Below are 22,511 nucleotides of genomic sequence, written 5' to 3'. Positions count from 1 at the left end.
AAACCCAGCCGTCAGTTATGCAGCACCACCTGTTACCTTTTACAATGCCAGTCTTCCAGCGTACTTGAGTGGATAGCCAGGGTACTGAAAGCTCCAGAGTTCATAAGGGGGCCAAAGTTTGAATTCACATTCAGTGAGACACCAGCAAAAACCTCACCTCTGTCAAACGCAGATGTTTATGGAGGCTCATTATTACAGCAGCTTTTTAATCTGTTTTTCACCTGTCTAGGGTAGGAAACAAAAGGGCAATGTTGGAGCTTTTAACAGGGGCCTCAGGCAGGGGAGAACCAACACCAAACCACCAAACTTAAACCGTTCTCAACCACTTCAAGTGAGAGTCAATAGCTACTGGAACAACTTACCAAGGAGTGCAGTGGATTCTCCAGCACTCAAGATGGTCCCTTCTGGCTTTAAAATCTATGACATTTTTTTCCGAATGTCACTGGAGCTCGCTTGGATTAAAACATCCCCCGATGGCACTCGAAGCTCAAATGCAGGAAGAGCCAGAGTGTGAAACTCTGTTGGTACTGGCCAAGGCAAATGAAGAGCAAAATGCACAACTAGTGAAAAGTGCAGGAGATTCTTAATTTCCTTTCAGGTTTAATGATCTGAGGAGCCAGCAGTAACACATGAAAGGATTTTTTTAACACGTCTATTTAACATGGCAGCAACTCTTTATGTTTCCTTGATATAAAAAGAAATGTTTTCTCAAATGAACATTCCGTAGCACGTCCACCACAGTCTCACCCACTTATTCAGCTGAGCATCTCTCCAAACTGAGCAGAGAGCTAATATTTGTCACTACATACCTTATAAAGATTAGGTACGGTTAAGGGAGAGTAGTTTCTGTTAGAACAGGACTTTGGAGACGTGACGCTCTATGCACAGTAAGAGCCAATTATTCTATCGCTCACTAATAAATTAACAAACAGGAGCCTTGGCATTCAAGCCCTTATGAGGGAACCTGGTTGTCAGTGAACGTTAAGCAAGAACACATGGGAATCCCCACTCCTTTTACACTCAGCCATGAGAATTCAGAAGGAACTTCCCAGCCCCCGATAGATAGGCCAGCTAAGGTGCTGTCTATTGAACGGTTTGGAGAAAAGTCCTCTTCCAGTGCTGTGCCAGGCAAAAGATTCTCCAACCTGCCACGGTTTTACTGAAAGCGACGACCCCCACGCCCACCTCTACCAGCCTGGATTTGCCCAAGTGCAAAGTACTTGTGAGCCCTTCAAGAGCTATCACTGGCCCACAGCAGGAACATTCCACCAGAGCCGAGAGAAGAGGGAATCAGTCTAAGAAAATGAGTGTTTAATCAGGAAACGAGAAGAGACCAGGGATAAGAAACTGATTACAGGAGAGTAATACCCCAGCCAAAGGAACACAATTGTACAACTCAGACCATCCTACGGAGCCAGCAGTGGCTGGGCAGCAAGACTCCTGGGAAAGAGCCCCAGCAGCTCAGCCAGGCCTCCAGGCAGCTGAGCACAGTCCCGGTACACAACTCTCCAAGTCCCAGCCTCTCCCATCAGAAGCTGCTGCAGGGAGTTGTGGAGGTGGGTGGGCAGCGAGGAGCTCCCTGCTACTCCAGCTTCTCTCAGCAGGTGGTGCTGCGAGGAATGGCCTGGGAGCTCTGGCTCTGCAGAGCACAGCCCCAGCCTCCCTGACAGAAGCTGGCGTGTGAAGAGAGAGAGAGAAGCCCATACAAAAAAAGAAGTTTACACATTTATAAATGCCAAAATAAATATTTGTTTGAAGACAGACTCTCCCCGCCCTCAAACACGCGCACACACACTGCAAACCGCTCGTGGGACAGCCTTGGGGGCACGGAGCGAAATCAAGGATACACCGCAGGGAAGCCAGCTCAACTGCTTCTTATTTCCTCCCCCTTACGAAGGCCATGGCCTGCAGGGGGTCAGAGGAAGAGCAAGTGATGCCGAGCACTACTATGCGGTGGCGCTGGAGAGGAATGTCACGGTATAAATACATCAGATCAGTGGTTTCCAACAAGTTAAAACTAAAATAAAAAAGACACCATAAAGAACGATGGTGTGATTGGAACTAAAGCTACCCAGGGTGGGGGTCTGCAAGTCTGTAGTGTTCTGCCTACTGTCACGGGGAGAAGGTGGTCATTTCCAGAGAGACCCTTTGCCACAGCTCCTTGGTCTGCTTGCTGCGCTTTAGGTTCTGGAGGATATCGTTGAACTGCATCATGCCCATGGGAGTCAAGCAGAAGGCGCTTCTGGCGCTGCGGATGGCATTCACAAAGTCATCGTAGTCAGCTGGGGTGAGGTGGATCAACCGGTGGTGGATGTACTGGGGGGACAAGGAGACAGCATTAAGGTATTTGCTCTCTTCCCCTTAACACTGGCTGTGAAGTGCTCAGCACAGGGCTCAATTGCTCCCAGGGTGAAACATCGCAGGATTCTGCAATAAGGGTTACCAAAACCAGCACCAAGACACAGAGGCTCTGACCAGCAGGATAACTGCTACAACAGATGACAGCGCTATGCCTCACACCCCACGGAAACCAACGGGGACACTGAATGAAAATCCAGGTCTTCCACCTTACTCTGCAACAGGCAGCTACTACAAAGCTCCTGAAGGAGAGAACCTATCAGAGTGCAGCAAAGAAAATTCCCATGGGATAAGGAAATCCCCCACACCCCAGTCAGCTCCACAGACGCAGCCTCCAGCAGGCCACGTGCATTCTGCAGGTTACACACAAGGGCCATTTATAGTTCCATCCACCCCAGCACGTTCACGGTGTAGGGCAAGGGAAGCTATCCCTTTTGAAAAAACAAGGAGGAATCCTTGTGGCACCTTACAGACTAACAAATTTATTTGGGAATAAGCTTTTATGGGCTAGAACTCACTTCATCAGATACATGAAGTGAAAAATACAGGAGCAGGTATAAATACATGAAAGATGGGGGTTGCTTTACCAAGTGTGAAGTCATTCTAACAAGATAAATCAATTAACAGCAGGATACGAAGGGAGAAAAAGTAACTTTTGAAGTGTTATTGAGAGTGGCCTATTACAGACAGTTGACAAGAAGGTGTGAGTAACAGTAGGGAGAAATTAGTATTGGGGAAATTAAGTTTAGGTTTTGTAATGACCCAACCACTCCCAGTTTGCTGATACAGACTAACATGGCTACCACTCTGAAACCTATCCCTTTTGAGTAACACTGATGCTAAATTGCTGCAGGTTAACTCCACGTTTTCTGCTCCAGGGGCCTGAAACAGTCACCCCCACAAGTCTCTTGGCTGAGGCCCCAGTGCTGCTGGCCCAGTGCATGAGAGGATGTTCCTTTCACGTATTTTGTAAAAACATTTCAAGTCAAGCTTCGGTAGTTCTCACACAGAGATCTGTTACACCAAACAGTCTCTAGGTGGCAGGTTAATATATTCAACAGAGCTATTAGATCAGTGTCCTCACCCCTCTGATAATTTATTCACAGAGCAACAGGTGTGTGGGTTGGTCCCCTGGCCATTTTTGCCAGGACTGCCCTGGGTTGGAGGCACAGCCCTATCCCATCCCAGCTGGCCACAAACTGGGATTTGTCCTGTTTTCAATAAACCTGGGATACCTAGGCACTCCCAGGGCCACCGGCCAGCCTGCCTCCTCTACACACCTGTGAATGGAAGTGCGGGAGAAGGGTAGAAAACGGTCTGGAAACCTGAAAAAGGGGAGCTACAAATGGTAAGAGAGGGGACCCAAACAGAGGGAAAGAGGCAGCCAGTTTGGGCAGGAGATGTGGGAAGAAAACCTGGAGTGGGGGGGAGGGGAGGATGCAAGAGTGAAAAATAAGGTAGAACTTGGAGGCAGGAAGAAGTGGGGAAGGAAGAGAACAATGAAAGGTATAGGGTGCATGGAGCAATGGGGTAAGACGCTCCACCACAGGGCTGGAGACAGGAGCAGGCACCTTGAGGCAAACACTCCAGCTGGCAGGTGCCAGTGGGACAGGGAGAGGAAGAATGGGTATTGTGGCGTGCTTTGGAGACAGTCTCTCCGTGCTGGGAAGAGATTTCCCATTTGATGCACCAGTTCAGAAAGCTAGACAGATCAGCCCAATCAGACAGCCAATGGATTCCCCTCCCTCCCCATGCCAGAGCAGTGCCTGCAGTTTCAGAGAAACTGGCCTGGCAGCAGGGGTCAGGCAGCACCCTACCTGCATGTATGCCTGCTGGCACCGCTGCACCAGCTGGTGGAAGGCTGGAGTGCGCAGGTGGTTGTGGACATGGGCAGGGTTGAGCCTCTGTAGTGCTTCCATGATGATCTCCTGCAGCACAAAAGGGCTCAGCACCCCCTTGGCTGCACCAACGCAGAACTGATGTACATAGTTTACACCTGCACAAGAAAGGGGGGCAAGAGCAACAGGATGTCAAGGAGAGAGGAGAAACCAACCCATGAGAAATCAATCAGCTCCCAAGTTGGCAGCACTGGCTCCAGTTGGAGAGACCAGCGTCTGGAGCTGTACTTCCCGTACGAGGGAGAGGCAGAGACCAGGAAACACAACCACACTCCAGGGGACAAGAGTTCACACTCATAAGTATCTATCAGGGGTGAGGAGAGACGGCCCCACTCCTGGCGTTTCTCCCAACTTACATCCCTTTAAAGGAACATGAAAGGAAACTGTGCATTGGGGGGGATCATCCAACCACCAAGACACTTAGCTAGCCTCCATTTCCATTCCCTCTGCCTTCCCTCCTGGGACACATGGACACACAACATCAAGTCCTTGGTAAAACTGGACAATTTTGGAATTTCCACCACTGCACTATAACCAGTGCAGATCCCCAGTGACACTAACAGTGGAAACCCTAGTATAGCTGGGCTGTCGTCTAGGCCTGCTCTTCCCGCTTGCAGGGGTGGCTAAGTGGGAGAATCAGAAATTTGCTGTTCAGACCAGGCCAAAGAGGGCTAGGGAAATAGAACTGGAGACATGTGCTGTTCAGAAATCCTGACGGAACGTTGTTTTGTTGCAATCTGTCAGCTGGCAAAATCGGAACGTTTTGTGGAGATGGTGACATTTTGCTGAACTACCAAAGAAACCAGACAGGGTGTATGTGGGGTTCCCAGGCTTCCATGGTCCCAGCCAGCCACTCAGTCTGCCCCAGGGCTGGAGAGCCAGGGCTTCCAGGGTCCAAAGCTGTGGTGCAATCCACCTGCCCCTGGGCTCCATTTCCTTTCACAAAGAATTTCCATTTTTTATTTTTGTTCTTTATTGAAAGTAACTTTGGAAATATCGAAATCCTCAGTGAAATGGAATTGCCTTTCTCCACACAGTTCTCCTGGTGAGTCAGGCATTTATCATTACAGAGGGTCTCAGAGAGCATGAATACCAGGAAAGGCAGGGATGGCACGGGGTGTCTTAGGTCTGTGGCCTGGACTGCAACACCTAGGGGCTGTTGAAAATGCCAATTAATGAAATTATTGGAGCACTGTGTCCTGTCCAACTCCATGTGCTCCAGAGAGATCACCATTGAATGGGCTGAGGGGAGCTGGGATTCTCCCAAACACCCCAGGGAATGGAGGCAGAAGTGGACCCAACCAATTCTTTCTTGGTGCAGTTGTTCAGTTCTGAGGCCCACTGATTCTACCCTGGGAGATGAGAAAACAGGGCCTTCCCTCCAGGGCAAAGAACCCTGCATGCAAGGGCCAGAGAGCTCCACTGCTCCTTACCTAGCTTGGCAGCTAAACCCAGGAGCCATTTCACATCCTCTGTGTAGGGCGGGCTGCGGGAGAAGTTGTTGGGATGGTCGTTGTGAGCTCTCCGGCCAAGCATCTCCAGTGCCAGCATCCCTGCAGGAAGGGGGCAGTCAGAGTCAAACAGCATTCCAAACAAGCAAGGAAGAGGCACCCTGACCCCATGGAGATTCTTCCCCTATCCAGCTGACCTAGCTCTATATCATCCTGTAGGCCGACATCAGATCCAATGAGTACATTTCCCCAACCTGGGGAACAGCTCTGTGTAAGCTCAAAAGCTCGTCTCTCTCACCAACAGAAGTTGGTCCAATAAAAGGCATTACCTCACCCACCATACCCTGGAACCGACATGGCTACACCACCACTGCATACAGAGCAGATCCTCTGGCAGCAAACAGGAGATAAAGTGCACACCTTGAAGATAACTAACAGAAGGGCAGCTAGCAATCCCACACCAATCCCAGGCTGGAAATCTCTGCCGAGCAAACAGCTCCCTGGGGCTGCAAAGGGATTTTATTAGCGCTCTTGGCAGTTCTGGTTGCATGCGAGACCCCAAATGTTTTGCTAGGTGAGCTGGCAGTTTGGTATCCTAGCAGCACATCTTAATAGCATTGCTATTGGTTCCCCTTTGTTCATGGACTCAGAGCTTACACAGCCAGAAGGGACAGTTGTGATCATGTAGTCTGACCTCCTGCATAACACAGGCCATAGGACTTCCCCAAAATAATTCCTGTTTGAACTAGACCATGTTTTTTTAGAAAAACATCCAATCTTGACTTAAAAATCGCCAGTGATGGAGAATCTACGACACCCCGTGGTAAATTGTGCCAACAGTTAATTATTCTCACTCTTAAAAATCTGTGCCTTCCTTTCAGTCTCAAGTTTGTCTAGCTTCATCTTCCAGCCTTTGGACATTACTATACCTTTGTCTGCTAGACTGAAGAGCCCATTATCCAGTATCTGTTGTCCATGTAGGTACTTCTAGACAAATCAAGTCACCCCTTAATCTTCTTTTGGTTAAGCTAACCAGATTGAGTGCGTTTTCCAGCCCTTTAATCGTACTTGTAGCTCTGCTCTGAACCCTCTCCAGCTAACCATTCCTGAGTTGCGGACACCAGAACGGGGCACAGTGGCCCCGCAGTAACAGACTATCTAAAGCAGCACGTTCAGCTGCAAGAGACAGACCATGCAGTTATGCTGCAATGCCCACACTTCTGTCATTTCAGCTTTTCCAGTCTGGTCGCTCCTCTTCCTAGCTGTGCCCTCCCCCATCCTCTCGCTGGCTTATCACTTACAGCATTAATTTCAAGCTCCTTGTCCTCACCTACAGGCCTCCACCACATTCCCCCCCCCCCCCCCCAACTCACGCTCCCTCTCAGCCCTCATGCTTCAGTGCTCTCATTTACCGTTTCCACTCGGTGACTGTCATCATCCTGCCTCTGTGGCTGCAACCAGAAAACAGTTACGAACCTGTTTGGTACCTGCTGTTCTATGAGATGTGTTGCACATGTCCATTCCACTTCAGGTGTGTGCACCCAGTGCACTAGCACCAGAGATTTTTCCCTTAGCAGTACCTGTCAGGGCAGCACATGTACCCTCCGCTCACGCTGCTACACAATGACATAAAGGACAGAGCTACCCCTGACCCGAGTCCCCTCAATTCCTTCTAACCCTAACCCTAACCCAATAGATAGAGCTCTGCAAATCCACAGCTATCCGCTTCATATCCACAGATATCCACATCCGCAGACCATTTCTGTGGATTGCGGATCCAAATTTTATGTCTAAAACCTTGTAAATCTGTGGCTATCCGCAGGTCATTTTTGCGGATCGGATGCAGATACAAGTGACATGGGGTTGCAAAGAAGTGCGTGATTACCAATTGGACAGCGGAAAGCAGAGAGCTACTAGGTGCACTCTGATGGAACTAATGGGCAGAATTTGCTGTTGCAGGTATAACAAATAGTCCAGTACATGTTTTATTGGAGCCTGGAACCAAGAAACACCTTTTTGCTGAGACGAGAGGGAGAATCTTTTCCACTTAAGAGGTAAGTACACCTAGAAGATTTTCTACTATTCCAGAGGACATTTTGCACATCCCTTGAACAGAACTCCTCCTGAGGTGTTAACCATGGAGCATCCAGTCTGTAAGGTGAAGGGCTCCGGGTTGGGATGAAGGAGGTGACCGTGGTCCCATGAGATCAGGTCCAGGTCTGGCAGTAGTGTCAGTGGAACCCTGGTAGAGAGGGTCAGCAGTGTGGAAAACAATGATGGCGAGGCCACGCCGGTGCTATGAGGATAATGCAGGTGTTTGGTTTTTAACAGCACCCAGGGTAGGAGCTGAACCAAAGGTATGGATACGTTGGACACTTTTCTGTTGTCCTGGAAAGAATCTATCAGAGACCCCAAACTATGACCTCCTCATGAACAAAGCTGATGTGTCGTCGGATTGCAAACAGGTCTATGTGGGGAACGCCACAGGGTTGGAAAATGTGTCTGACTATCTGGGTGGAGAGACCACTCATGGTACATGATCTGCTCAACAGGTCTTCCACACTCTTCTGGACACCCAGAAGGCAGGAGGCTTTGAGGCGGATTGAGCCGTTGATGCAAAACTCCCAAAGCAGTATTGCTTCTTGGCCCAGAAGCGATGACTGGCCCCTACTCTCTGTTCACACAGAACATCACCACAGTGTTGTCTGTAAGAAAAGACAGTTACCTTTTGTAAGTGATGTTCTTCGAGATGTGTTGCTCATGTCCATTCCACGTTAGGCATGCGTGCTTGCCACATGCATCAGTGTTGGAAGTTTTTCCCTCAGTGGTATCCATAGGGGACCGGCTCTGGCACCCTATGGAGTATTGCACGAATGCACTGGTATAAGAGGCACCACCAGCTCCCCCCGCCCTCGGTTCCTTCTTGCCGGAACTCTGACTGTGGGGAAGGAGGGCGGGTCATGGAATGGACATGAACAACACATCTTGAAGAATAACAGTTACGAATGGTTAGTAACTGTCATCTCTTCTTCGAGTGCTTGCTTATGTCCATTCCATTGTAGGTGACTCCCAAGCAGTACCATCAGAGTCAGGTAGGAGTTTATGGATTGCAACACAGCTCTGCCAAATCCAGCGTCATCTCTGGCTTGCTGGGTAATGGCATAATATATTGTGAACGTGTGTACCAAAGACCACGTTGCGGCCTTGCAGATGTCTTGGATAGGGATGTGTGCCAGGAAGGCAGCAGAAGATGCCTAAGCCCTAGTCTAGTGAGCCTTCAATATCGGTGGAGGCACAGCCTGTGCCAACTCGTAACAAGTACGGATGCAGGTGGTGATCCAATTTGAAATCTTCTGAGAGGACACCAGAAGGCCCTTAATCCTTGTGCTATCGCAATAAAGAGCTGGCTCGATCTGCGGAGGGGCTTGGTGTGTTCCAGGTAGAACGCCAGGGCATGCTTGACATCGAGAGCATGCAGCTGCCTCTCCTCATTGGTTGTGTGAGGCTTTGGATGTGGGACCAATCACTTAGGAAGCAGGCTAGCATTTCGGAAAGCACCAGGGTAGGAGAAACTGGCAACCTGTCCTTGATGAGAATGTCAAACTAACTGCTTGGTGTTCCCAGGCTGTCTGGATGAGCTCACGGCGAACGAAAGAGGCAGCACAGGCGATACCCTCCTGCAACTTTTCCCTTTACTCCTGGAGACAAACAAGCATTCAGCAGCCATGCAGGAGACTGGGATATCTCGGGAGGGAGGCACCCTCTTTAAGAAGCCCTGGTGGGCCCTGTAATCATTTGGGGGTGGTGAGGAAACACTGGGCAATCACCCATTGGGCAATCAGGAGTATACACCCAAGGTTGGCTGAGGTGGAGCTTCCCCCAATTCCTCCAAAGGGGGAGTCACTGAGGCAGACTACCCGTGTTCAGTACCAAGCTCGGTACCGGAAGCAGCTCTTGCCTGCATGCTTCATGACACCTGCTGAAGGATGCAGAGGAGGGAGGGTTCATAGACAATCTGGAGGCAGGGGGAAAACCCCACAGGTTCCAAGAGAGCCACTGATATGGTCACAGAGTGGCTCCCTACTGGCCAACCAACACGGAGGCTCTGCTGGATACCTGAGGTGAAAACCTCTTGGAGAAGAATGATGGCTTATGTGATGTGGCTGCAACACATAAAACCCAATTTTTGACTCTGACAATGATCCTGAATCATCTGACCAAGGAGGTATGGAACCTCTTGGTGCCAGGAGTCCAGAGAGGACAGCATCAGGGAAATCTTTGCCTGCCTGTGTCTCAACAGTACTGTACAAGGGGGTTACCCAGAGTGTCCAGAAGTGCCTGCCGAACCGGGTACTGAATTCTTGTAGCTGATAAATACATGCAAGAATCACTCAGTACCAGATGAGATGTCTCTTGAACCGCGGGCATAGCTGGCACCAAGAGACTCAGCAGATGGCTTGTCGCAGCACATGCCTCAAGCATTGACAGCACAGGGAGAGATGACGATACCACTGAATGGCATTCCTCAGAGGTGGGTCTCAACGGCACCCATACCAGTGCTGGAGCTGTCTGGACTGGGGAGTGCCTTGGCACCAAGCACACGCTACCCTCCTTCCCAGCTTGTTCATTGGACTGTAGTGCCAGGGAAACATGATCTCCTAGACAACAGGTCCCTCTGTGCAGTCTTCAATGCTGCTTCTTCATTACCAGAGAAGATGATCAGCATCGAGACTCTGCCATGACAGGAGGAGCGCTTCTACCCAAAGCAGAGGAGCTTGGTGCCTCCCTGTCCCTGATGTGAGCTTCTCCTAGGCACTTCAACACCTGGAGCACAGGTCACTGACTGGCACTGGCTTCTTGCATCCATCACAAGGTTTGAAGCCTGGGGACTGACGCATGCCCCGGTACTGGGCGTTGGCACCCCAAACTGCCAGGAACCATAGTGTGCATTTAATACACCAGTTTGAAGAAAAAGGAAACCTACTAGTAAAAAAAACTACACCTAATATAAACACTCAGACAGGGAGAACACTTGCAGTCGCAAGGTAGACTGCACCGACAACCATCACAGGCGGTAAGGATCTAGGGGGTTGGGGGTAGCTTTGCCCTTTATACCATGGCACGGCAGCACAAGCCTGCCGAGGGTGCATGCGCCACATGGACAGGTACCGCTAAAGGAAAAATCTCTGATGCTAGTGCACAGGGCATGCGCACCCCTGAAATGGAATAGACGTGCAATCATGCGAAGAACTCCCCCGGTTACTGGCTGATGAGCACCTTCTCCTCCCTCAGAGCACTCCTGAAAAGCCACTTCTCTTCCAGTCACCCTTCCCTTACAGCTTCTAGCCCCAGATTTACCCTGGCTCTCCCTGCCTCAACCTACTGCCCTGTGTCTGTTGTACCTGTCTCGCAGTAGACATCCTTCAGGGAACGTATTTGTAAAATTTACAGCACCATATAAATTAATATGATCTGTGACCAGTCACAGGCCCTGGGACTCCAACACCCCCAGGCCAGTGACAGTCCAGGTGGGGTTTCTGGGGGATTATTTATTGTCTTGTAGCCAGTTTGCCCAGGAATGCACATGTGTGGCCCAGGGAGAGCGAGAACTGGAGGCATGGCCATAGCTTAACAGCTCTGCTAAGAGTAGCAGAAACTGAATCCCAGTCTTCCACATGGCTGCTGAACACTCATTTGCCTGCAGAGCTGTATTTCATTTCATCCCCTTCATAACCTACCCAAACTCCTGAACATTCATTTGCTGGATTATTGGACTGTTTCCCCATTGCATGTCTATCTACCCTTCCTGTCCACGTAGCTACAGCAGACTGACAGTGCTCAGCAGAGATACTGGACAGTCTGAAATTGCCCTGTCTCCACACCTCAGAATCAACACGCGACAGTGAACAATCCTTCCCCAGGGTGCCATAATCACCAGACTGGTGCAGGAGGGAATTACCATACAGCGGTGAGAGCCTCCTGCAGCCCTGCCCTGAATCCCTCTCGAGAGGGCATGGGAGCCATGATTGGCTGTCCTTACCAACTCGGTAGGCAGAGTGGAGGTAGTGCAGACCCTGGGGGCTCACAGGCTGACTGTGCTGTTCATCCTCTGAAGGAAAGCCTCCTGTAACAAGGGAATTGGGCTGCGAGGAAAGAGCCGTCAAGGGAGCCCCCTGAATTGCTGGGAATGTTGACCCCGCATGGACACTCCCTACTGGAGAGAAGAAACAGCAGCATTAGGACATACAACCAAGCCTAGGAAAAGGTTCTTAACTCACCTTCTCCCTCATGACACATGCACCCCTTTCTCCACCCATGCCATCCTGCTAACTGCCCCCATTTGAAAGCTGCAATCATACTGGTGGAGAACAGCAGACACCCCTTTTAAGTGGACTGGAAAAAACTGGGCTGCAAGGCACAGAATGGAAATAAGATCCATATTTTGCTTAAGAAACAGGAACTGAGTCTTCTAAAGAGGGTCAGTTTGCATGCATTCCTGCCCCACTCTGCACACCATGTGCTACAGACGGTAGGACTCATTAATACACCATTTGATTTCTTTGCAACTCGGGCTTGAGGAAAACTGAAATGACGTTTCAGACCAATGTCTGTGCGAACAGTGGGCAACTCAGCTGAACAGAGAGGGCAGCATGAGTCACGAGAGCTGTTGACTCCAGTGCCTTTACTGGGCTTAAGTAACACCTCTGATGGTGACTTGCCCAAGGAGGTGGGTCTCTGCCCAGGGTACCTCAGCTGAGTTCTCCACTGAGAGTTGGCTGGGACAGTCATTCAGAAGGAACGCTATTAAGAAGGGTGGAACAGTAGGTGAGGTGGGATCCACTCCCCCTCCCTCAGCTACGTCTGCAGTGTCGTTGTAGCATCGCTGTGACTCCAACAAAGCTCAGTATGGCGAACGTCCTATTGTAGACCAGCCACTGGTGCTTTTACATCTCTGACCATGGAGATGACAGCTGAGCTTCCACCAGAGCCAGCATCAATAAAGCTAAACCAATACTCAAGAGGGAAAACTTCTAAAAAAGCTCTGTGAGGGCAGAGAAGGAATTGAGGGAAACATCTCCCCAAGTACACATGATAGAAGCTGGTATGTTATGTCAATTTATGCATGTACAATCTTAAGTAACATTAAGTGAGTCAATAAGATGGACTCAGGCAAGGGATCAAAGTTTATCTGAATCTCCCCCAGAGAAGGGCATTAATAGGGAGAGTTGTGGCATGCCTCACAGCTTCAGAGTAGATGCCATTATTTCACAGCCTCCCTATATGCAACTACATCCATCTGGCTAAGCGAGTCAGCCTGGGGAGGAGTCTATGTTCTCATTTCTTCTCATTCATGTTTTTTTCAAAATATGCTCTCTGTTGCTGTATACATTAGTTAAGAGATGAGCATGTGTCAGATGCACGCTCCCCAGGAGACAATGTGTGTCTCATGACCAGATCTATCTGACCTCATCACACAAGCAGACAGAAAGATGTCAGAAACACAAATTACAAAGCTAAGTGAAATCCCTGCCAAGGCAAGCCAGGGAGACTGACCCCTAGGGGAGTGCTGAGCATCACCCAGACCTAGACACCATCGCATGGGTAAGCACTTTCTGAACAGTATCCAGGCATTGGCAACAGTGTTTTAAAAACTAGAGAGTACATAAACTGCAAGAGAATCCAAACTCAGGTAAGTCGCATCCTGGCAGCCAGAGAGGGGGCATTTTGTATTCATTTACATTAACCTAGGATGAGCAAGCAGCCTGCAGACTCCAGCACATCAGGGAAGAGAACAGCAACTGCTTTTCTAAGCTGAGAGTTACAGCCACTGCACAGCTGAAGTCTGAAGCTGAAAGTAAAGGCGCTGGGCTGAGCAGACCTGGGGAGTTTTAAGATCCTGAGACCTCCAAGGTTTTTCTAGTCATTTTTACATTAGTTAAAATGAGTGAAAGTGCATTTTAAAAAAAAGCAGAAAGAAGAGCCCCTTTTCCCTGAGCATCTGGATGGGAGGGAGGACAACATGTCTAGCAAATGCCCCCGCTGTGCTGGCTCTTCCAGAACTTTATCAGTTGGGAGGCACTGGCAGTACTTACAGTAAGAGCCAGCCCACTTCCAATTGCAATACTGTTCTTGTAGAAAATGATGGTGTAATTCAGCCCAGGTCCAGCTTTCACCTGCCAGAGCCATGCCCCACAGGAGCAGATCAGTGATAGTCACACACAGCAGCTATTCCCAGCACTGCACACTGGCTGAACTCCAGCCAGACTGCAGCATGGCAGAGTCACTCAGAGACTGTCCCTGACGTACTCCTGCTGACAAAACCCTCTCTCCTAAGCAAGTGCATTTGGGGCAAGACCATTTCCAAGCTCTCACGAAGATGACAAAGGCTTTGGAAGTCTCTGTGGCAGAAGTTTGGCTGCCTCCTGCCCCAAGTACCTCACAGCATCACAAATGACACACGTGCCTTCCCTTACTTGAAGGGCTGCAGATGGGAGGAGAGAGAAATAAAGCTCACCCAGTTATCTGGAGTCAGACTGCTAGCAGGTATCTGCCTCAATTCAGTCTGAGGGAGTGAAACTCTGGAAACTTCAATGGATCGACACTGTGAAGTTCCACTTGCTGGTTTACTTCTGATTGGTGCATTAGGTGTTTCCCCATCATGGGCCTAACCTCCTTCTGCATGTACATCTCTGGACTGCGATGCACACGCTGGGCACATTTCAAAACAGTGATAGTCCTGTCCCAGGCGCATCGGTCCTGTCTGGGATAAAACTGGGAGGACTATGACCCACACTTCTATTACATACAGAGTCTGGGGGCCAAGATACTCACTTGCTACATTGGAAGACAGTGACAGTCCTGTCTCGGCATGGTACGGGTGCACTGCAATCTGTGTCATGGATGGGACGGGCACACCGGGAAATGACACTGCTGTAGCTGCCAGAGATGGTGTTGTTACAGAATAGGGATACTGTGCTCCTATGAATGCTGGGTGGACACCCTAGAAAGGAAGCTGGATATCAGTCATAGGAACATAAGAATGGCCATACTGGGTCAGACCAAAGGTCCATCTAGCCCAGCATCCTGTCTTCCGACAGCGGCCAATGCCAGATGCTTCAGAGTGAATAAACAGAACAGGGCAATTTTGAGTGATGCCCCCGTCATCCAGTCCCAGTTTCTAGCAGTCAGAGGTTTAAGGATACCCAGAGCATGGGGTTACATCCCAGACCATCTTGGCTAACAGCCACTTATGGACCTATCCTCCACGAACACATCTAATTCCTTTTGGAACCCAGTTATACTTTTGGCCTTCACACCATCCCCTGGCAACGAATTCCACAGGTTGGCTGTGCATTGCGTGAAGTACTTTCTTTTTGTTTGTTTAAAGTTAATTTCACTGGGTGACCCCTGGTTCTTGTGTTATGTGAAGGGGTAAAAAACACTTCCTTATTCACTTTCTCCACACCAGTCATGATTTTATAGACATCTGTCATACTCCCTCTTAGTTATCTCTTCACTAAGTTGAAAAGTTCCGGTCTTATTAATCTCTCCTCATATGGAAGCCGTTCCATAACCCTAAGCATTTTTGTTGCCGTTTTCTGAACCTTTTCCAATTCCAATATATCTTTTTTGAGATGCGGTGACCATATCTGCATGCACTATTCAAGATGTGGGCATACTATGGATTTATATAGAGGCAATATGATATTTTCTGTCTTATTATCTATCGCTTTCTTAATGAGTCCCATCATTCTGTTTGCTTTTTTGATTGCCGCTGCACATTGACTGGATGTTTTCAGAGAACTATCCACAATGACACCAAGATCTCTTTCTTGAGTGGTAACAGTTAATTTAGACCCCATCATTTTATGTGTATAGTTGGGATTATGTTTTCCAATGTGCATTACTTTGCATTTATCAACATTAAATTTCATCTGCCATTTTGTTGCCCAGTCACCCAGTTTTGTGAGATCCTTTTGTAGCTTTTCGCAGTCTGCCTGGGACTTAACTACCTTGAGTAGTTCTGTATTATCTGCAAATTTTGCCACCTCACTTTTTCCAGATAATTTATGAACATGCTAAATAGGACTGGGCCCAGTACTGACCCCTGGGGGACAATACTATTTACCTCTCTCCGTTCTGAAAACTGACCATTTATTCCTACCCTTTGTTTCCTATCTTTTAACCAGTTACCAATCCATGAGAGAACCTTCCCTCTTATCCCATGACTGCTTATTTTGCTTAATAGCCTTTGGTGAGGGACCTTGTCAAAGGCGTTCTGAAAATCTAAGTACACTCTATCCACTGGATTCCCCTTGTCCACATGCTTGTTGACCCCCTCAAAAAATTCTAGTAGATTGGTGAGGCATGATTTCCCTTTACAAAAACCATGTTAACTCATCCCCAACAAATTATGTTAATCTGTGTATATGACAATTTTGTTCTTTACTACAGTTTCAACCAGTTTGCCCGGTACTGAAGTCAGGCTTACTGGCCTGTAATTGCTGGGGTCACCTCTGGAGCCCTTTTTAATAATTGACGTCACATTAGCTGTCCTCCAGTGATTTGGTACAGAAGCTGATTTAAATGATAGTTAGTAGTCCTGCAATTTTACATTTGAGTTCCTTCAGAACTCCTGGGTGAACACCATCTGGTCCTGGTAACTTATTACTGTTTAGTTTATCAATTTGCTCCAAAACTTCCTCTAATGACACCTCAATCTGGGACAGTTCCTCAGATTTGTCACCTAAAAAGAACGGTTCAGGTTTGGGAATCTCCCTCACATCCTCAGCCATGAAGACCGATGCAAAGAATTCATTTAGTTTCTCCGCAATGACCTTACCGTCCTTGAGTGTTCCTTTAACATCTCGATCGTCCAGTCGCCCCACTGGTTATTTAGCAGGCTTCCTGCTTCTGATATACTTAAAAAATTTTACAATTACTTTTTGAGCCTTTGGCTACTTGTACTTCAAATTCTTTTTTGGCCTTCCTAATTATATTTTTACACTTCATTTACCGGAGTTTATGCTCCTCTCTATTTTCCTCATTGGGATTTAACTTCCACTTTTTAAAGGATGTCTGTTTGCCTTTCACTGCTTCTTTGACTTCGTTGTTTACCCACGGTGGTACTTTTTTGGTTCTCTTACTATGAATCATAGAATCATAGTATATCAGAGTTGGAAGGGACCTCAAGAGGTCATCTAGTCCAACCCCCTGCTCAAAGCAGGACCAATTCCCAGCTAAATCATCCCAGCCAGGGCTTTGTCAAGCCGGGCCTTAAAAACCTCCAAGGAAGGAGACTCCACCACCTCCCTAGGTAACGCATTCCAGTGTTTCACCACCCTCCTAGTGAAATAGTTTTTCCTGATATCCAACCTGGACCTCCCCCACTGCAACTTGAGACCATTGCTCCTTGTTCTGTCATCTGCCACCACTGAGAACAGCCGAGCTCCATCCTCTTTGGAACCCCCCTTCAGGTAGTTGAAGGCTGCTATCAAATCCCCCCTCATTCTTCTCTTCTGGAGGCTAAACAATCCCAGTTCCCTCAGCCTCTCCTCCTAAGTCATGTGCTCCAGACCCCTAATCATTTTTGTTGCTCTCCGCTGGACTCTTTCCAATTTTTCCACATCCTTCTTGTAGTGTGGGGCCCAAAACTGGACACAGTATTCCAGATGAGGCCTCACCAATGTCGAATAAAGGGGAACGATCACGTCCCTCGATCTGCTGGCAATGCCCCTACTTATACAGCCCAAAATGCCGTTAGCCTTCTTGGCAACAAGAGCACACTGTTGACTCATATCCAGCTTCTCGTCCACTGTGACCCCTAGGTCCTTTTCTGCAGAACTGCTACCTAGCCATTCGGTCCCTAGTCTGTAGCAGTGCATGGGATTCTTCCGTCCTAAGTGCAGGACTCTGCACTTGTCCTTGTTGAACCTCATCAGGTTTTTTTCGGCCCAATCCTCTAATTTGTCTAGGTCCCTCTGTATCCGATCCCTACCCTCTAGTGTATCTATCACGCCTCCTAGTTTAGTGTCATCTGCAAACTTGCTGAGAGTGCAGTCCACACCATCCTCCAGATCATTAATAAAGATATTAAACAAAACCGGCCCCAGGACCGACCCTTGGGGCACTCCGCTTGAAACCGGCTGCCAACTAGACATGGAGCCATTGATCACTACCCGTTGAGCCCGACGATCTAGCCAGCTTTCTATCCACCTTACAGTCCATTCATCCAGCCCATACTACTTTAACTTGGCGGCAAGAATACTGTGGGAGACGGTATCAAAAGCTTTGCTAAAGTCAAGGAATAACACATCCACTGCTTTCCCCTCATCCACAGAGCCAGTTACCTCATCATAGAAGGCAATTAGGTTAGTCAGGCACGACTTCCCCTTCGTGAATCAATGCTGACTGTTCCTGATCACTTTCCTCTCCTCTAAATGTTTCATAATTGTTTCCTTGAGGACCTGCTCCATGATTTTTCCAGGGACTGAGGTGAGGCTGACTGGCCTGTAGTTCCCCGGATCCTCCTTCTTCCCTTTTTTAAAGATGGGCACTACATTAGCCTTTTTCCAGTCATCTGGGACCTCCCCCGATCGCCATGAGTTACTATGCTTACTATGTTTTTTAATTTGGGGGTATACATTTAAGTTAAGCCTCTATTATGGTGTCTTTAAAAAGTTTCCATACAGTTTGCAGGGATTTTACTTTTGGTATTGTACCTTTTAATTTTTGTTTAACTAACCTCATTTTTGTGTAGTTCCCCTTACTGAAATTAAATGCTACAGTGTTGAACTGCTGTGGTGTTTTCCCCGCCACAGGGATGTTAAATTTAATTATATTATGGTCACTATTACCAAGCAGTCCAGCTATATTCACCTCTTGGACCTGATCCTTTGCTCTACTTAGGACTAAATCAAGAATTGCCTCTCCTCTTGTGGGTTCCAGGACTAGCTGCTCCAAAAAGCAGTCATTTAAGGTGTCAAGAAACTTTATCTCTGCATCCCCTCCTGAGGCGATACATAAACAGTCAATATGGGGATAGTTGAAATCCCCCATTATTATTATTATTATTGAGGTTTTTTATTTTAATAGCCTCTCTAACCTCCCTGAGCATTTCACAGTCACTATCACCATCCTGGTCAGGTGGTCGGTAATATATCCCTACTGCTATATTATTATTATTCGAGCATGGAATTAGTATCCATAGAGATTCTATGGTACAATTTGGTTCATTTAAGATTTTTACTTCATTTGATTCTACGCTTTCTTTCACATATAGTGCCACTCCCCCACCAGTACGATGTGTTCTGTCCTTCCGATATATTTTGTACCCTGGTACAAATCCCATTGATTATCCTCATTCCACCAAGTTTCTGTGATGCCTATTATATCAATAAATATATATGTATTTAATACGAGACACTCTAGTTCACCCATCTTATTATTTAGACTTCTAGCACTGGTATATAAGCACTTTAAAATCTTGTCACTTTTTAGCTGCCACCCATTACCGATGTAATTGAATGAGACTTTTTCTCCTACCTGTATTTTATCTTCCATACTCTCCTCCTTACTAGAACATAGAGAATCTCCATTAATAGATCCTCCCCTAACGGATGTCTCTGTCCGAACGATGTGCTCCTCCACACCTGTCGGCTTTCCCCCAGCCCTTAGTTTAGAAACTGCTCTACGACCTTTTTAAGCGCCAGCAATCTGGTTTCATTTTGGTGTAGGTGGAGCCCATCCGTCCTATATAGGCTCCCCCTTTCCCAAAAGTTTACCCAGTTCCTAATAAATCTAACGCCCTCCTCCCTACACCTCTGCTGCCTAGACTGCCAACTCTTCAGGGATGGGACATTTCTGTAGTGTGCCTAGCATACTCTGGGCACTATAGCAATACAGTTGTAATGCCAAAAGCTAATACTACACTTAATGTTCTCAAGTTGCTTTACATGCATTACCCACCCCTGGGAGGTAAGTAAATAAATCTGCTTTACAGATGGGAAAGCTGGGTTAGAGACATGAAGTGACTTGCCAAGACCACTAAGTGAATCAGTGGCAGAGCTGAGACTGGAGCTCTAGAGATCTTGGTTCCCACCCCAAGCTCACCCCACTAGACTATGTTCCCTCTCGAAGAAGCTGAGCTAGGTTATCACGAACACAGAGGATTATCTATAGAACACCAGGCCACTGATGGTGACTCACCTGGGGGTACGCTGAGCCAGGCACAGGGAAGACTGCTGGGCGTGGCATGTGCTGGATTGGGTGTCCAATATACTGGGGGTTACAGGGTATATGGGTCTGGAGAGTAGTGTAGGGGTGCAGGCCCTGGGTGTGTGCATGTGCCATTGCCGGCCCAGCCATCGTATGCTGCTGGTAGATAGTTGACCCCACAGAGATCACCGGCACTACTGTGGCTGCTGCTGTCACTGCAGCTGCCACTGTCACAGTGGTGGGCTCAGCAGTCACCCTGCTGTCTGTCAATCCGCGCACTGCTTCAGAGCCTGCCCGGGCACCACTCGCGCTGCAACCAGTGGCTCCTTCTCTCTGCGCCGGGGTCCCACCAACAGTCTGTTCATAGAGCCAGTACCACTGGTGTGCCACTTCAAACAAGACTTCTGGGTACACCCCACCTCCTTTGGCTGCCTCTTCCACGGCCATGCAGGCCTTCTCCAGCATCAAGTTATCCTGAGAAGGGGGCAGAGAGTGGAGAAAACAAACCCAACAGCATGAGGGATAGGAGAAAACTGCAGCAGGTAAGATACCAAGAACTGCAACATGCCTCAGAATGGCCAATGCTGCCCAAAGCAGCCAGCCAGCAGGATAATAACCAGGGACTGCCCACAAAGGATAGGAGAAATCTCTATAATGCAGCACTGAAATCAGTGCTGTGTTACTCTGTCTTCACAAGGCAGGGAGGAGCCAATCCCACTGATACCAGCTGACTCCCTGGCATGTCCAGGACCTTTGGAGGTCAGACTGCCCCCAGGAAGCGATGCTCACCTGCTCCTTGCACTGCACCAGGGCCCTCTGGATCTCGTTTGGGTTCAAGGCATGGGCATGGGGCAGGCAGCTGAGTGCCAGTTCAGCAGCTGCTCGCACCATGTTTGAGTCCCTGGCCCTTGAAGCCCTGTCTGCCAATGATGCCACTTCCGGAGGAGTCAAGTGTCCATCCCAACACTCCACCAGAATGTTCAAGGCTGCGCTGCCAATCTCCATGGCCTGCCCTAGTAACCAGAGGGGAAGAGAAGGACGAGCATCACACACCATCCTCCACAGACTCAATCACAGCACCAATCAGCTCTTCTGGGGAGAATCATAGACCCATCAACTCCAAGGCCAGAAGGGACCATTGGGCTCACCTAGTCTGACCCCCTGTATAGCACAGGCCAGAGACTGCCCCCAAATCATCCCTAGAGCAGATCTGTTAGAAAAACATCCAGTCTGGATTTTAAAATTGTCAGTGCTGGCGAATCCACCACGCCTTTCGGTAAACTGTTCCAATGATTAAAAATGTGCACCTTGCTTCCAGTCTGAATGTGTCTCGTCTCCACTTCCAGCCATTGGATATTATCAGGAGGGTTAAGGTTAGAGACGCCATGGCTCTGCAGGGAGAGAAGCCTGGAATTTCCCAAAGTACAAGACCCCTTGGGGAAGGCAGGTGGAACCCAAGTGCTCTCCTCAAGCTTCATGTCCGACTGGCAAAGGCAGGGCCTTGAATAAGCAGGGAGCTCACGCTCTTGCATCATGCTAGTAGTGACACAGTAGCACTGCGGAATCCTAGAGACAGCTCTGTGCAGCTGCTCGACCAGCAAGTCAGGCATGGTAGGCCAGAGCACTGTCTACAGGGGGAAGATGGAAGGCAGCAACAGGATAAGCTAGCCAAGTGTCCCCCACTGCCACTGGATTAACATTCCCCTTAGATGACCTGGAGAATGCCTGAATGTATGCTAATGCACAGGAAGGAGTCAGACACTTGTAGAGGGCTTGGGGGATATTCCAGCCTGAGAAAAGGGAACTAATTTTTCCTTATATGAGAAATTCATAAACATTCCTTTAGCTTTCCACTACGGCTATCTGAGCTCTCCAAGCCACAGGGGGGAAGCTAGTCTGAGTGTAATGGGGTAGAGGAGGAAGGTCAAAGTCTCCAACACGCTCAGCCACAACAATGCTTTGCAAGTGTCTCTCATCAGCAGAGATCCTCAGAGAGGCCCTATCCCATTAAGATAATCCTATGGGCCCCCACCTTGCCCAGAGACTTCTGAGCATTGCAGCTGGTTATGGTGCAAAGTCAAGAAGCAGGTATTGGCACCGGAATCCTCCCCAAGCTGTAGTAAGCACCGCCTTTGCAAATCCTTGCCACCTGGTGTGTGCAGCTGTCCATGGCAGGCTGCAGCTGTGTGCCTCGGTGTCTCAGCAGTGATGTTACTAAGATCAAGCTCCCCACCCCACCAGATAAAGAGAACCCTAGTAATGCTGCCCTAACCTGTGATCCAAGAGACGTGGGAGGAGTAGGTTCGAGAGAGCCAGTTGGGAGACACAAAGTTGTGCAGCCCTAGTGCATAGAGCCCAATCTCGAAGGCGCAGAGATGGAGGTTGCGGTGGGGCCCCTGGTGTCCACCACTGGAAGAGGGATGAGTGAAGATGGAGGTACTGCTGTTTCCACCCGCCTTGATAAGAACGGTCTTGGCCAGTTCAAAGTAGAAGTGAGCAGCTGCTTCCGAGGGTTGGTTTGGGACGTGAGGTGCATGGCTTTCCGGCCGCCTCCCTTTATACCTGGAATGACAAGATACAGGAGCCA

The 22,511-nt window shown here is 48.7% G+C and overlaps 1 protein-coding gene across 3 annotated transcripts in view; it reads right to left on the bottom strand.

The window, feature by feature from the left end:
* Positions 1-1,296: 1,296 nt before the first annotated feature.
* ZSWIM8 (zinc finger SWIM-type containing 8) overlaps positions 1,297-22,511 on the bottom strand; it is a 121,200-nt gene continuing 99,985 nt past the window's right edge. For 2 of the 3 annotated variants that reach the window (XM_054033779.1, XM_054033781.1), the window contains 8 exons: positions 22,197-22,486; positions 20,714-20,937; positions 19,916-20,398; positions 14,540-14,708; positions 11,748-11,921; positions 5,690-5,809; positions 4,176-4,354; positions 1,297-2,316 (listed from right to left, as the gene is read on the bottom strand). In XM_054033779.1, coding sequence (XP_053889754.1) covers positions 2,113-2,316; positions 4,176-4,354; positions 5,690-5,809; positions 11,748-11,921; positions 14,540-14,708; positions 19,916-20,398; positions 20,714-20,937; positions 22,197-22,486 — 1,843 coding nt within the window. In that variant the 3' untranslated portion in view covers positions 1,297-2,112. The remainder of the gene's footprint in view (positions 2,317-4,175; positions 4,355-5,689; positions 5,810-11,747; positions 11,922-14,539; positions 14,709-19,915; positions 20,399-20,713; positions 20,938-22,196; positions 22,487-22,511) is intronic. The other variant, XM_054033780.1, reaches the window with a different exon arrangement.

The sequence above is a fragment of the Malaclemys terrapin genome, chromosome 7 (assembly GCF_027887155.1).
Source record: "Malaclemys terrapin pileata isolate rMalTer1 chromosome 7, rMalTer1.hap1, whole genome shotgun sequence".
In the NCBI taxonomy this organism is placed as follows: Eukaryota; Metazoa; Chordata; order Testudines; family Emydidae; genus Malaclemys; species Malaclemys terrapin.
Note: the sequence above shows the minus strand (reverse complement) of the source record. Positions and strands in the feature narration are given on the sequence as shown.